The 14,446-nt window shown below is 41.4% G+C and overlaps 1 protein-coding gene across 2 annotated transcripts; it reads right to left on the reverse strand.

The window, feature by feature from the left end:
* Window positions 1–211: 211 nt before the first annotated feature.
* LOC127294182 (O-fucosyltransferase 9) lies at window positions 212–5,284 on the reverse strand. 2 transcript variants are annotated; one of them, XM_051323933.2, is made up of 10 exons: window positions 4,786–5,284; window positions 4,180–4,252; window positions 3,972–4,039; window positions 3,483–3,571; window positions 2,535–2,732; window positions 2,229–2,433; window positions 1,940–2,107; window positions 1,294–1,461; window positions 936–1,126; window positions 212–626 (listed from the first exon to the last, which is right to left on the reverse strand). In XM_051323933.2, exons 1-10 carry the CDS (start codon window positions 5,140–5,142, stop codon window positions 491–493), a joined length of 1,653 nt encoding a protein of 550 aa, XP_051179893.1. In that variant the 5' UTR covers window positions 5,143–5,284; the 3' UTR covers window positions 212–490. The 2 variants fall into 2 exon arrangements, with proteins under 2 accessions (XP_051179893.1, XP_051179892.1); XM_051323932.2 differs by having other exon boundaries at window positions 4,825–5,283.
* Window positions 5,285–14,446: the final 9,162 nt, after the last annotated feature.

The following is a 14,446-nucleotide window of genomic DNA, read 5'->3' on the forward strand; positions in this document are numbered from 1 at the left end:
CTGAAATCCGAAAAATATATGACAAATCCAAAAATCTTGTGAAGCAATAGCCTCTAGAGTGTAGAATGATCATGGGATTTCACGTAAGGTTATTGTACATACTAGCCATTTGGTACGGCAACTTTTCCACTTACAACAATATATGCTCTCAAAACTTCATATTATGCAAAACTTCATCATTTAGGGTGACTCTGAATATGCAAGGGTAAGCTCTAGAACATTTTTTGTATTTCCATTAGCACCAGGCAAAAAAATTCCAACTTAAATATCAGTTTGGAAATTATAATCGATATACACTGCGTAATATTCTGAACTATTCTCTCTTTGATTTCTTACGGCATAATTGCATCTCTGGGTTGGATTTTCCAATCAACAACCACACGATCTGGCATCTCTATAGTCTACTACTCTACCTACATAAAAAAGTAACAAATTTCTATGCATAACTGCTACTTGCAAGTTACAAGTACTACATAAATTGCTACTCTAATCATGCTTCAGCTTGCTGACACATGCATTCAGGCATCGGAAGGTTGTATATCGAACCATCATGTTTCCTGAACCCAAAACCTTTCGATTCACTGTGGCGACGGATATCCTGCATGAGGTGCTTGAACCGATCCCATCTACAGTCAAATCAAACAAGTTGGATATATTTCTCACCAGTGACTATAAAAAGAAAAGATCAGAGAGACCTGCTGGTCTGGTTACAGCCTTATATATAGTTATGTGAGATCAAAATGAAATTCAGTATGTAAATGCAAAATAATACGAAAACTAATTTAAATTCACTAGTATTTTCTATAATAGTTATCACTGACATGGACCGTTTATATGCAAGCTAGAGACTGTGATATCAATATTTGATATAGTAAATTCAGTTCTGATCCACTTACACAATAACACAAAGCAGAAAAGGGTGATTCATAGCTGACCTGATGTCTGGGTTATCAAAGAGTAGCACCATTTTCCGTTTATCCGGTTTTATTGTCTTTGCATGCCCTCCATACAGATAACGCCGATGCCCCATCAGGAAATGAGGGAAATTGCTTCCTTGAGTTGTTACAAATGCTTCGCTCTGTAGACAGATTGTGTAGTCCAATGCTGCCAGTCTAGAAGAATGCCCCTGGATAGGTTAAGAAAGTGAGCACAAGGAGGTTTTTGAAGGAAAAAAAAGGAATCTTATGCAATTGTTACCCACAAACTGAACAAGGGTTCCGGATAATTGCAATGAAATAAGGAAAGATTGCATCATTTCTAGCATTGATGAAGTAACCTAGGAGAAGAAAATACCATGAACTGTGCAAGCTCCTCAGGTGAAGTGAGTGTTTCCTTTGTTTGTAAAAGTGGAAACAACTGGCGAAGAGGAGTCATATACTTTTCAGCATTGTATATTTTACCGGAGGCAACATAGAGGGAGGTAGTATTGTCAAATCCCATGCCACGCAGCATCATTCCAACCTGCATAAACTAAACTAGTGAGCAAAATAAATTAATATGATAGTAGACAAGAAATTCTACTCCCTCAGTCTGGAAGTAAGTGACTCATATTTGTCTAGATTCGCATGTATCTATACAGGTTTTAGTGTGTAGATACATGTGAATCCAGAAAAATCCAAGTCACTTATTTCCGCACGGAGGAAGTAGAAATTTCACAACAGAAGAAATGGTATTTGGACTGTCCAACTGTACTCTTCAACTCCTGAGGAACATGACATGAACAAAACAAGAAGCAGACTAAAGCTCCGTTTGGTACCACGGTGGCATAATAAGAATACTTATTTAATCTTATTCTTGGATACAACAGTTATGTAAGAGCATCTTTTCAGAGGTGTAATAACAGAATCTTACTAAATTAGCAAATATCCCGGTATCTGGTCCTAAAAAGTGTTGAAAACAGAATACACACAAAACAATTCCAGGGGACTAACATCTCAACCTCTAGAGGAGTTAAAGGACATCTCCCATTCCTCCGGTTAGCCTCAGGATTTATCACTCGACCAGGTCGGTGAAACTTGCCTCTCCAGCTCCTTTCACGAGCATTCTCCATTGCAATATTCTCCTTCCAATCACCGTCATATGTACAGCATGAGAAAGCTACCATATCCTGAAATACAGAGCGCAAAATGGTCTTGAAACTCAGTATAATGAAGATAAATGGTCTTGAAACTCAGTATAATGAAGATATAATAACAGTCATAGAATAGTAGGAGGTATTGTGTAAGAACCTCTTCAAAACGAAGATGCACAGACATGTACTTCCCACCAGTCAAAGAACTCTTCTTGATCATTCGGCCAACCATACTATCTGCAAGATTTCTTATGGGTACGGAAAATCTCAATGCCTCATAGTTTGCCAAACATCTCAACGCATGGATATTTGATGGAACTAAATTAGCCAATCTATTTGAGAAAGGAGCAATACGCACAGCTCTGTGTCATAGAAAAGAAAATGAGCAAACACATGACAATTGAAAACGACTTTAGTTACAGAAATCTGACACTAGAACAAAAGGAGGAAAGTGAGCACATACCCTAGCTCCAACATTTTGGGAAGCACCTTCTCTAGGTAGTAACTGTGAGATGAGAAGGCTTTAGTTCTCATATTCGGTATATTGCTGATATTATGGTCAAACTGCGCAGAAACATCTTCAGGAAGTTCTGTGACAACCCTTACATGTTTTCGGAGTGTCTTAATAAAATGTTCTTCATCAAAGATATCACCAAATTTGCTGAAAGAAATTATACAGAAACAAAAGTATTATCCTTCTGAAAAGTGATGAGAAGTAAAACAAACCTTTGAGTACAATACGACATGAGGAGTACACTGAAAAGACTACAACAAATGAAAGAACACCAAAGCTACATAAAAAATAACAACTCACTCAATTAAGTTTTCATTGATAAAAAAATTTACATCATAAGAAATGTTTTACATGATAAAAGGCAAAGACCACGCAACGGTCTGGGGTCCTTATTGAGGTACATGCTTACCAAGAAAGAAAACAAAATCGGAGGAATACATTTATAAAATATAAGTGTGAGCACACAAAATTCTGAAAACAAGGAAAATCCATTGAAGAAAATAGTTAAGTTTCTGTTTTCCACTAGAAAATAATTGATCCAACTTATGCAAAGAAGATAAGACATTGACCAAAGAAGTAATTGTCAGAAGAAACTGATGTAAAGTTTCAACTTAATTATTTCTCCACCAACAACTTTTTAGCAATATTTTGTAACTTTTACCACCTATATTATTTAAAATATTTTGAATGAATGTGTAAAAATCACATGCATAGATTGTGTTGTAAAGTACTGATTTGTTAGGTAGTATAATAATATTGTAGTAAATTATTGCTCAAAGTTCCGTTGGACCCAGTGTGAATGTCCAAATCGTCATCTTTTTGAGGTAGTATGGAAGCATATTCTGTATTTTAGTTTGTCGAAACATATCTCTTGTAATTCTATTAGTAACAGATTACCTGGAATCACGCCAAACACTATTCAAATGAAAAGCTGGGGTGACAAGAGTTGCATTAAGTAAGCTGGCCACAGCAACAGCATCACAAATCTGTATTAAGACATATCTTGTTAGACTCGGATAAACATCAATGACCAAACAATGCTGTAAAGTCGAAGTCTTAGTTGTCACTTGAGATGCTAGGAAAATTCAAATAACTCTACAGATGAAGAGAAGTGCAATAGCATTACAACTTTGGAATGTTTTGACAATTATGTGGAGGATAAAGAGTAACATGCAAAAAATATAAAATATCCAGGAGAAAATAAGTTCAAAACACATAGCAGGATTTGGAATTTAGACAAGAAATATGAAACTTTGAATAGTATGTTTTTTCACAGTAGACAGTACGTTATTCTTTAGTAGTGTATGGGAACTGAAGATCGACATTAAGCAAATATATCTATTTGGTCCATTTTACATTCGGTAAACATTTGATCATGCAACTTACAGAAATACGTTGCTGATTCAGACCACCATTTGCCTCAACTACGAGAAAACCATTTGAAGGTGGTAACGCTGAAAAGTATAATGTGGACCATCAATACAAACTTGTTACCTATGTCGTCTATTCTTACTGATGATCTAAAGTTGATTTAAAATGGCTGAATTTTGTATATTTGATACAAAAACTCGTAACAAGTATTTCAACTATCTACCTGATTGTGCCATCCTCTTGCTGATGCAAGGTACCCATCGCTTCCCAGATTTTTTGTAATGCGTTGTCATTAACTGCATGATGAAAAGGAAAAATCATGATGAATGCGATGAGCATATATTTATGTAGAGGAAAAGAATAAATCATTGGTGTAGCATGTATCTTAATTGGATTGTTAGCAATATAGTACTGATCAAGATCATCACAATTATCAAAATCAACTCCAACTGGCAGATAAACCTCTTGGACTGCATAGCATCAGGACAGGTTCTTGGCTGCCACAGAAAGGGCTATCACCCTGTTGCATATGACCAGTACTTGAAACTAAAAGGAGGTGCTATAATCTGAGGAACTGACAAGTAGATTAAGTGTGTTTTCAGTTCAACCAGCGATCAGCATTTGATTCACATACAGTCCTACACAAAACTATCATGCAGTGTATACAAACAAAGTACTCCTAACAAACATTTCAGAAACGATTTAGAATCAACGAATGAACAAAACAAAATAAAACAAAAATCCTCCAATGCAGATGAACAGAAGAAAATTCCACCAAATTTTAAGCCAAACCAATAATTCCGCTGGCTCCGCGAGGAATAGATCGGGCATTCGAGTCCCGTGGAACAATACAGGAAACATCACTCACAGGGTTAGGACGCGACACAGAGGCGCGCATGTCCGGCAGGAGACGCTCGAACACGAGGTGGCTGCGGTACACTGACCCGGGTGGCGCTGGCGCCGCCGGCCGGCGGCCCACCAAGCCGCTCCCACCGGCACTGCTCAGACCCGAGCCGCCAGCGCATAGGAATAGCATGAGCATAGCTGCCGCGTACGATAGCGCGAGGAGCAGCACGGCAGCCCGCCGCCGGCGCCCGGCCAGCGTGCGGCCCGGGCGCCGCGCCGTGGCCTTGGTGCCTTCGCCGCCGCGCATCGGCGCCGACGCCACGGCCACCGCCGGCGGCATCACCGGGAGCCGTGTCGTGGGATCATGCGACGCATAGAGGAGGAAGTGGTGGAGGCGAGCCCGTGAGGAGGAGGGCGAGATCAGGAATGGAATGGCAAATGCAGGAGAGATACATACGTGCCCGCGGCCGCGATGAACCGAGGGGGAGGAACCATGGAGAATGTTTTCGATGGAGTTTTTTTTTAGGCAAAGCATACTTGACTTTATTGACTTATAAAATGTTCCCTTTTGCTAATTTCAAGTTGACCGGAAATTAAGTTAGTTCCAGATCAACTCGACAACCGTTAAATTTACATCGTGATTCATGCATACGAGAACTACACATGGATGTATATTATTTGCCCTAGTTACACGTGAATTACACATGAAACCACGCAACCGAGAATTAAGCTAATTTCAGGTTAACCGAAAATTAGCCGCGTCCTAAAATGTTTACATGGATATTAACTTCAGCCGATGCTTTCATGAATAAACGAACAGGCAGTTTTCTCCGTTTTCATTGCCGTGACTTCTTTGATTATACTGCTATGTCTTCCACCCCTTTCGTTCGCTATATCATCCACTACTACCTTATGGTAAGAAGCAACCATAATCTCATCACAAGATAAATCAGTCAACAATAATCTCATCACAAGATAAATCAGTCGTCAAAGCTAGTGCTTCCCAGCATGCAAGTGTCTCCAAAATCACCGGATCAAAAACTTCATGGCGCATCATTGTCGAAGCTCCACGAAAGTTTCCCTGATCATAATGACATATAGCACTATATGAACCAGTATTACCAGAGTTTGAAACTGCCACATAACTTTAATCTTTACATAACCCGATGATGGCAGCATCCACTCAGTCTGGTTAGTCCTGATAATGGCAGTAGTCTGGTTAGTCGTGATACTGGCACTAGACTGAACCATCCCACTGGGTTTTGATCCATTCACATCCGATAAGAAGTGCTGAATAAACATGTTGAATGGGTATTAGGCGCTACTAGAAGGGGGGATAGGAGCTATGCAATGTTTTAAGCTTTTTCAATTTTATGTGTAGCGGAATGTAAAGGTGAGTGCTTTTCAAGAGTAAGGTGTTCCTACTATGATTCAATGCACACAAGCAATAGGATCAAGTAACGAGCATGTGTAAGGAAATAGAAACAACCGGGTGGACGGTAGCGGAGATGACAGACGATGTATTTATCGTAGTTCCCTCCACCAAAGGAGGTACGTCTACATTGAGAAGGTGTGGATCAATGCTTCACCTTATTCCTCGTGAACACCCCACAAAGGAGTATTCACTTCTCCACTATCAAGGCCGATCGAAGCGACGATTCCTTCACACAAGGTTGGGGCGAGCAGCCGGAGGCTCCCAACACCATGTAGGGCTACTACAACACCAGGCTAGCATCCACACGGGCTCATCTCAAGGGATCCCACAAAAGGAATCTTAGCGTTACAAGATTCACAAAGGATTAGTTGGGATTGGCGAATTCTTTCTTGGTGGAAGTGTAGATCAGGACCTCCTCCTTCACTCCTCAAAATATGGGCTTGATTGGTCGGTTAGGGAAGTAGATCCTCAAGGTTTGAGCTCAGCAACAATACAGGAGAGAGAGTCAAAAGATGCTTGAGCAAGCTGGGGAAGAAGACCCCCTTTATATAGAAGGGATTCAAATCCAGCTGTTCTCCTCTTCCCGCACGACCGATACTACCGCTCGGGTGAGCGACACTACCGGTCCCTTATGACCGTTGTACCCCAACTAAGGCACATCCCGCCCGACCGGTACTACCGGTCATGGTACCGCTCGTGGTACTTGTCAGGTTAATTTGGATACTGGATCCAAGGCGGTACTTGGGTGGTAGTGCCGCATGTGGGAAACATTACAACGGTACCGGACCGGTACCGCTGCCGGTATTACCGCGATTCACTCGAAGAGTGATTGAAGCAGTGGTTCCGGTCATGGTACCTCTCTGGTACCGGACCATTTCCAGTAACTCTGGCCACTTGGGCCGGTACCGCCAGTGGTAGTACCGGTTCCGCGGGGAACCCGGTGGCGTGTACTACCGCTCTCAACACTGGTACTACCGGTCATGCTGAGAATACATGATTTCAACAGGTTTTCACAACCTCTCCAACTATTGCCTCGTGATAGCTCCAAATTTTGATGCTTTTTACTATGGATTTTCCACCACTTATCTATTGGTTTCATTGGGTTTTCATTGGATTTTGTGTTTCAACTAAGCTAATATCGTAATAGGCGAAACCTTGCTTTTGAATTATGTATTTTAGGAAACCATCATATATAGAGGATCCGAGGATATTTATGGGCTATTTGCAACGAAATAAATACATTTCCTTTGGAGGCCAAATCCATCCTTGCGATCCAGGAGCTTTAACGGGCATCGGTACGGGCAAAGGTGACCGTACCACCCGCCCGTACTGGCTGACGCCACCTTCCTCTTATCAAACCAAACCCTTTGCGTGAAGTCGACATGATGAAAAACAGAACACAACAGCCACCATTCGCATCAGAACAGAAGAGATCAGATCTAAAGAAGGAGAAGTCCATCCTCGACTCCACCGAAGATCTATCTCATCAAGCTCACCACCTCATCCACTACACCCCACTTGTACAGAGAGAGATTCGTACTTGTAAGATTAGGGATCGAAATATCTATTCCATCTTGGTTTGTATTTGATTTTATCTTCAGCTATTGTAGCTTGCTACAGTAATATCAAGATGAACTCCATTTACTTTTATTCCATCTATTTGTGAACTTATGATTAAGATTATTATATATATGAGTATGAATGTTTCTGTACGTCTAATGTTGTTATCTAATTTAAGGGCCCAGATAGCATGATCTCAAGAACTCATAAACATGAACTTGTTTGCTAGTGAATCGGTGACCCCCGAGTGACACGGCCGATAGCAAAGAGGATCTAGCAATACTCGAGGAATCACAAGGAACCACCGAGCTTAAAGCTTTACTTGGGTTTAACCACCTTAATAGATGCGCTAACCATGGCTTTGGTAATAGGCAGAAGGATTATTGGAGGAAGATGAAATCTACCAAGAGGAGTCTTTCTCTTTTATGATTTGCTTGCCTTCTCAAATATAAATAGGAAGAATCATATTCACTTATCACATTTATTCCACCAGGCTCATTCACTATCGCCATGAACCGAATCGCCCCGCACCTGCCTTTCCACATGCAGAAACCCGTTTATTTCTTATTAGTTGTTTACTTTTATGCACTTTACCTTATTGCATTATTAATACTCCAAAATCCTATCATTTACACTCACCACTTTACATTTGAATTCTTGCAGTCAATTCACCTAAGACTTGTGACACCTTGGGTGTGACAGAAACACCGCAGATAAACATCCACCTACGCTCCTTGTTGGGATACTATATAAAAACCAGAAATAATACTTTCACAAAAATATGCATGAATGACCCTGTGTTCTTGCAGGCCATCAAGCTATTTTCTGTCACCGTTGCCGGGGAGCTAAGCGCAGGGTGTTTGTTTCTTGACACTTGTAAGTTTTAATGATCTCTGTTGAGGACAGAGGTTCCACACGCTCAGGTAGAGTTTACCTACCAAACTTTATTGATCGAGTACCAGACTCTAGACGTCTGGAAGTTATTCAAAATCTAGTTAATTCGCGTGATGTAGACGTAAGTAGTTTAAGTACCATGATGGAAAACTTATCGATCACAGCTAACTCAGCAGGGCCTAGAAAAACCTTAGGGGGATATGGAACTCCTTCAACGTTTGTTGCAAAAATCCTATTGTTCATCCTGATGTTAAGGGAAATGAATATGATATAGATCCCGAGTTACTAATTATGATGCAAGATAATGCCTTTTTAGGAGAAGAACATCAAGATCCAAATGTTCACTTAACTAGAGTGAATGATATATGTGAGGCAGTTGGACCTAAGAATTTGTCAAAAGATTTCTTACTTCTTAAATTATTTCGTTGGTCCTTAAAGGACAAGGCATTCCAATGGTTGCAAGCCTTACCAAGAAATACTATTGCTAGCTGGAAAGATTGCATTAAAGAATTTATGAATAGATTTAATCCTTTCTATAAGACTATGTGGGCTAAAAGGGAGATTATTAATTTCTTCCAGTATATTGGAGAGAGTTTTGCTCAAGCTTGGGGAAGATTCTCTGGATTACTTATGAGGGTTCCCAACCACGGTTTCATGGACCATGTTATATTTTATTGTGGTCTTAATGATAAATCTAAACAAATGGTTGATGCATGTGCTGGAGGAACTCTGAATTCATTAATATATAAGGAGACGGTAAAACTTTTCGATGATAGAGCTTATAATGATGAGCAATACAGTCCTTTAGGTGAGGTTGAATCAAAGAAAGGTATGCTCTTTATAACCCGTGAACTTATGCCCGCAGTTAAAAAGTAAATGGAAGAGAAAGGTATTACCAACTAAGCTAGCAATTGAAAGCAAGACCAATGAACTACATGCTACAGTAGTTGAGAATGATCTTGACATAGAAATGAAAAAAATGTTGGTATCAACAAACTGAATTTAAAGAGTTAATGTTTAGACAACTAACGCTCCACAAGAGCATATAAATGCTTTAGCAGTAACACTAGAAGATTTGAGTCACGCAAATAAGCACTTAAGTAAACATCATGACATGGTTCAAGTACAATATGACCAAACAGCTAAAGCTCAAGTTTTGATTTTAAGTAAAAAATATTTTAGCAAAGCTATTTCTACTAATGTTGTTACAAGATGAGGTACAGAAACGCAGTAACCTACATGTCCAGTTTTGGTATCAAGAATAACAGGCTCGCAAAGCCAAAGAGCTGGAAAGAATGAGCCAAGAGGAGAAATACCTCGTTGATCCGCAAGATGATATTGACTTTGAAGAACGAAGAAAGAAGAAATAAGCCTCGAAAGGGAACCTAGAAGAAGATACTGAAAACCAAGATGAGGTGTATGATTCAGACGCAGAGACGGTAGACCCTAGAGAAGGAGAGGTGGTAAGCCGAGAAAAGGAGGAAGAAGAAATAATATCAAAGGAAAGGAAACTAGAGAAGCAGAAGGCCAAGCAGAAGCCAAAAGCAAAGGAACACGAGCCATCACCAAAGGTACCTACTAAGGATCTTCCTTATCCTGATAGAATGAAGGTTGATCATAGTCAACACCTTTATGATGCTTTTGCTGATGCTCTTCATAAACTTTGTTTAGAACTTCCATTGGCAGATGCTATATTAGTTCCTACATACACTAAATTTCTTCAAGATATTCTTAATAGAAAAAAGAAGGTAACCACAACTGTGGCCGTGATGACTAGCTATGGAGATAAACTCCCAGCTAAACTAGGTGATCCTGGCACACCTACCATTACTTGTGCAATATAAAAAACTGGTATACATAATGCTCTTTGTGACCTAGGTGCAGGTGTTAGTGTTATGCCACATGACATTTATAAGAAACTAGGCCTAGGAGATTATTCACCTATATCCATTACTTTGCAAATGGCGGATAAGACCACTAAGAAGCCTGTGGGAATGATAGAAGATGTCTTACTTAGAATTGATAAATATGTCATACCCACTGACTACATAATCCTAGATATGCCTCATGATGATAAACTATCTATTATATTAGGGAGACCATTTTTGAGTATTGCAGGAGCAAATGTTGACTGCAATGGGGGAAGATCGTCTTCAATATTTATGATGATCGGATTACTCGATACTTCCCTAAGAAGTTAGAAGAGTAAAATTATCTGCCAACTGGTAAGCGCACCCAAGAGGTAAATGTTTTTGATAGTGGACAACGTAATGAGGTTCCACTCATCAAAAATATACTTAAAGCAACGGGTGAGCCTTTAATAAAATGCTTGATGGGAGTTAACCCATCTTTTTCTTTAATCGCAATTTGAATTTATTATAGTATTTTGATTATTTCTTTCTAGACATTAGGATTTCGCTAATAAATTCTACTTAGTTTTGATGATCTGCATAAGCTCTCGATGAAAAAGACTAAAATGAGAGATAAGAAAGAAAAGGGAAACATGATTACTGAAACAGTGGCTTTAACGGACGTCGGTATGGCGGGGTACAACCGCACCATCCGTCCGTACCAGATAAACAACATCCCTCGTGATTATTGTCGAAACTCGCTATAATTTTAGCGGACAACGATACAGGCAAATCCACCCGTACCGTCTGCCCGTACCAGTTCAGCTCAGAAACTTCAAAAACACGGCCGAAGGACCAGTGTGTTTAGCAGACATCGGTACGTACCATCCGCCCGTACCGTCCGCCCATACCGTGTGGACGGCTTCGTCAAGGCGTCGGGCTGGCCGGGAAAAACTCCCCAACGAGCCATTCTTTCTCTCTTTCTCTCTCTCTCTCTCTCTCTCTCTAAAACTCAAACCCTAATCCCCTAGAATCATCAATTCTTCGCCGTTTTCGTTTGTTGAGTTGGGGATTCTTCACATCGGTACGTTTCTCACCCGATCCATGTCTTATTTGCAGCAATGAACGGTTGAATATATCATATTTGGTACCTAGATAAGTTCATAGTTTTGAAATTTCTTGTTGATTCTACACATTCGAATTCAAAATTTGTGCCTCTAATCCTTGCACAATACTGGTGGGTTCGTAGCATGGAAAACAAAAAATTTCTACCGCGAATAAGAATAAATCCAAGATCCAATCTAGGAGAAGGCAAGATCTAATCTATGAAGATCGAAGCAACGAGATGGAATAAGAGACTAACCCTCGAAGATCCAAAGCCTTACGAGATCAGATCTCGTTGTTGGTGTAGTCGATCATCCCGGTGCTGCAATCCGGCAGCCCTTCCGTACTCGGTCGCGCGTACGGTATCGGTGAAGTCCTTCCTCTGACTGTTCCAGTGGGAAGAGGATGTGTGGTAGCTTCTCCTCGGAATCCCAGCGGCAGGACGGCGTGATGGTGGTGGTGGAGAAGAAAATCTGCATGGCTTCGCCAAGTCGGAGCAGACGTATGGTGGAGGAAGAGAGGGGGGCAGCCAGACTTTGGTGTGAAGGGGTGGCTGCGCCCCCTGTCCCCTCCCCTCTTTATATAGGGGGGGAAAAGGGAAACATGATTACTGAAACAGTGGCTTTAACGGACGTCGGTATGGCGGGGTACAACCGCACCATCCACCCGTACCAGATAAACAACATCCCTCGTGATTATTGTCGAAACTCGCTGTAACTTTAGCGGACAACGATACAGGCAAATCCACCCGTACCGTCTGCCCGTACCAGTTCAGCTCAGAAACTTCAAAAACACGGCCGAAGGACCAGTGTGTTTAGCAGACATCGGTACGTACCATCCGCCCGTACCGTCCGCCCATACCGTGTGGACGGCTTCGTCAAGGCGTCGGGCTGGCCGAGAAAAACTCCCCAACGAGCCATTCTTTCTCTCTTTCTCTCTCTCTCTCTCTCAAAAACTCAAACCCTAATCCCCTAGAATCATCAATTCTTTGCCGTTTTCGTTTGTTGAGTTGGGGATTCTTCACATCGGTACGTTTTTCCCCTAGTGGGCTGGCCAACTTGGGCCTTGAGGGGCATGTACCCCTGGCCCATTAGGGGTAGGCTGCACCCTCTCGGCCCATGTTGGCCCTCCTAGGGTCATGGGCCCCTTGTTGGACCCACAGAACCTTCTAGAACCTTCCCGGTCTTCCACCGGAAAAAATCCCGAACTTTTTCGAAACCTAGAAATCAACTTCCCTTATATGAATCTTATTCTCCGGACCATTTCGGACCTCCCCGTGATGTCCTGGATCCCATCCGAGCCTCCGAACAACATTCGGTCTCCATCTCATATTCCGAAGCTACTATACAACATCGAACCTTAAGCGCGTCACCCTACGGTTCGTGAACTATGCGGACATGATCGAGACTTCTCTCCGACCAATAACCAATAGCGGGACCTGGAGATTGATAACCCACAAGTATAGGGGATCGCAACAGTCTTCGCGGGAAGTAAAACCCAATTTATTGATTCGACACAAGGGGAGACAAAGAATACTTATAAGCCTTAACAACTGAGTTGTCAATTCAGCTGCACCTGGAAAAGCACTAGTAACAGGGGTGATGTGAAAGCAGCAGTAATATGAGAGCAATAGTAACAGTAACACAACAGCAGTAACAGTAACACATAGGCAATGGCACCAGAAAATAGTTGATACTACTTCCAATGACATATAGAACGAGTATATGATGATGAGAGATGGACCGGGGTTCCCAGCGATCTACACTAGTGGTAACTCTCCAATAACAAGTGACAAGTGTTGGGTGAACAAATTACAGTTGGGCAATTGATAGGATTGAAATAGCATTAAGATAGAACATCAAGATTATTAATCATGTAGGCATCTTTTCCATATATAGTCATACGTGCTCGCAATGAGAAACTTGTACAACATCTTTTGTCCTACCAGCTGCTGCGCGTAATTGACGTATGTCTTTCCGTTCAACACGCGTCCGTTGGGAACCCCAAGAGGAAGGTGTGATGCGTACAGCAGTAAGTTTCCCTCAGTAAGAAACCAAGGATTATCGAACCAGTAGGAGCCAAGAAGCACGTTGAAGGTTGATGGCGGCAAGATGTAGTGCGGCGCAACACCAGGGATTCCGGCGCCAACGTGGAACCTACACAACACAACCCAAGTACTTTGCCCCAACGAAACAGTGAGGTTGTCAATCTCACCGGCTTGCTGTAACAAAGGATTAGATGTATAGTGTGGATGATGATTGTTTGCAGAAAACAGTAGAACAAGTATTGCAGTAGATTGTATTCGATGTAAAAGAATGGACCGGGGTCCACAGTTCACTAGAGGTGTCTCTCCCATAAGATAAATAGCATGTTGGGTGAAAAAATTACAGTTGGGCAATTGACAAATAGAGAGGGCATGACCATGCACATACATGATATGATGAGTATAGTTAGATTTAATTGGGCATTACGACAAAGTACATAGACCGCTATCCAGCATGCATCTATGCCTAAAAAGTCCACCTTCAGGTTATCATCCGAACCACTTCCAGTATTAAGTTGCAAACAACAGACAATTGCATTAAGTATGGTGCGTAATGTAATCAATAACTACATCCTCGGACATAGCATCAATGTTTTATCCCTAGTGGCAACAGCACATCCACAACCTTAGAACTTTCATCACTTTGTCCCTGCATTTAATGGAGGCATGAACCCACTATCGAGCATAAATACTCCCTCTTGGAGTTAAGAGTAAAAACATGGCCAGAGCCTCTACTAATAACGGAGAGCATGCAAGA

This window comes from Lolium perenne, chromosome 4 (genome assembly GCF_019359855.2).
Source record: "Lolium perenne isolate Kyuss_39 chromosome 4, Kyuss_2.0, whole genome shotgun sequence".
NCBI lineage: Eukaryota > Viridiplantae > Streptophyta > Magnoliopsida > Poales > Poaceae > Lolium > Lolium perenne.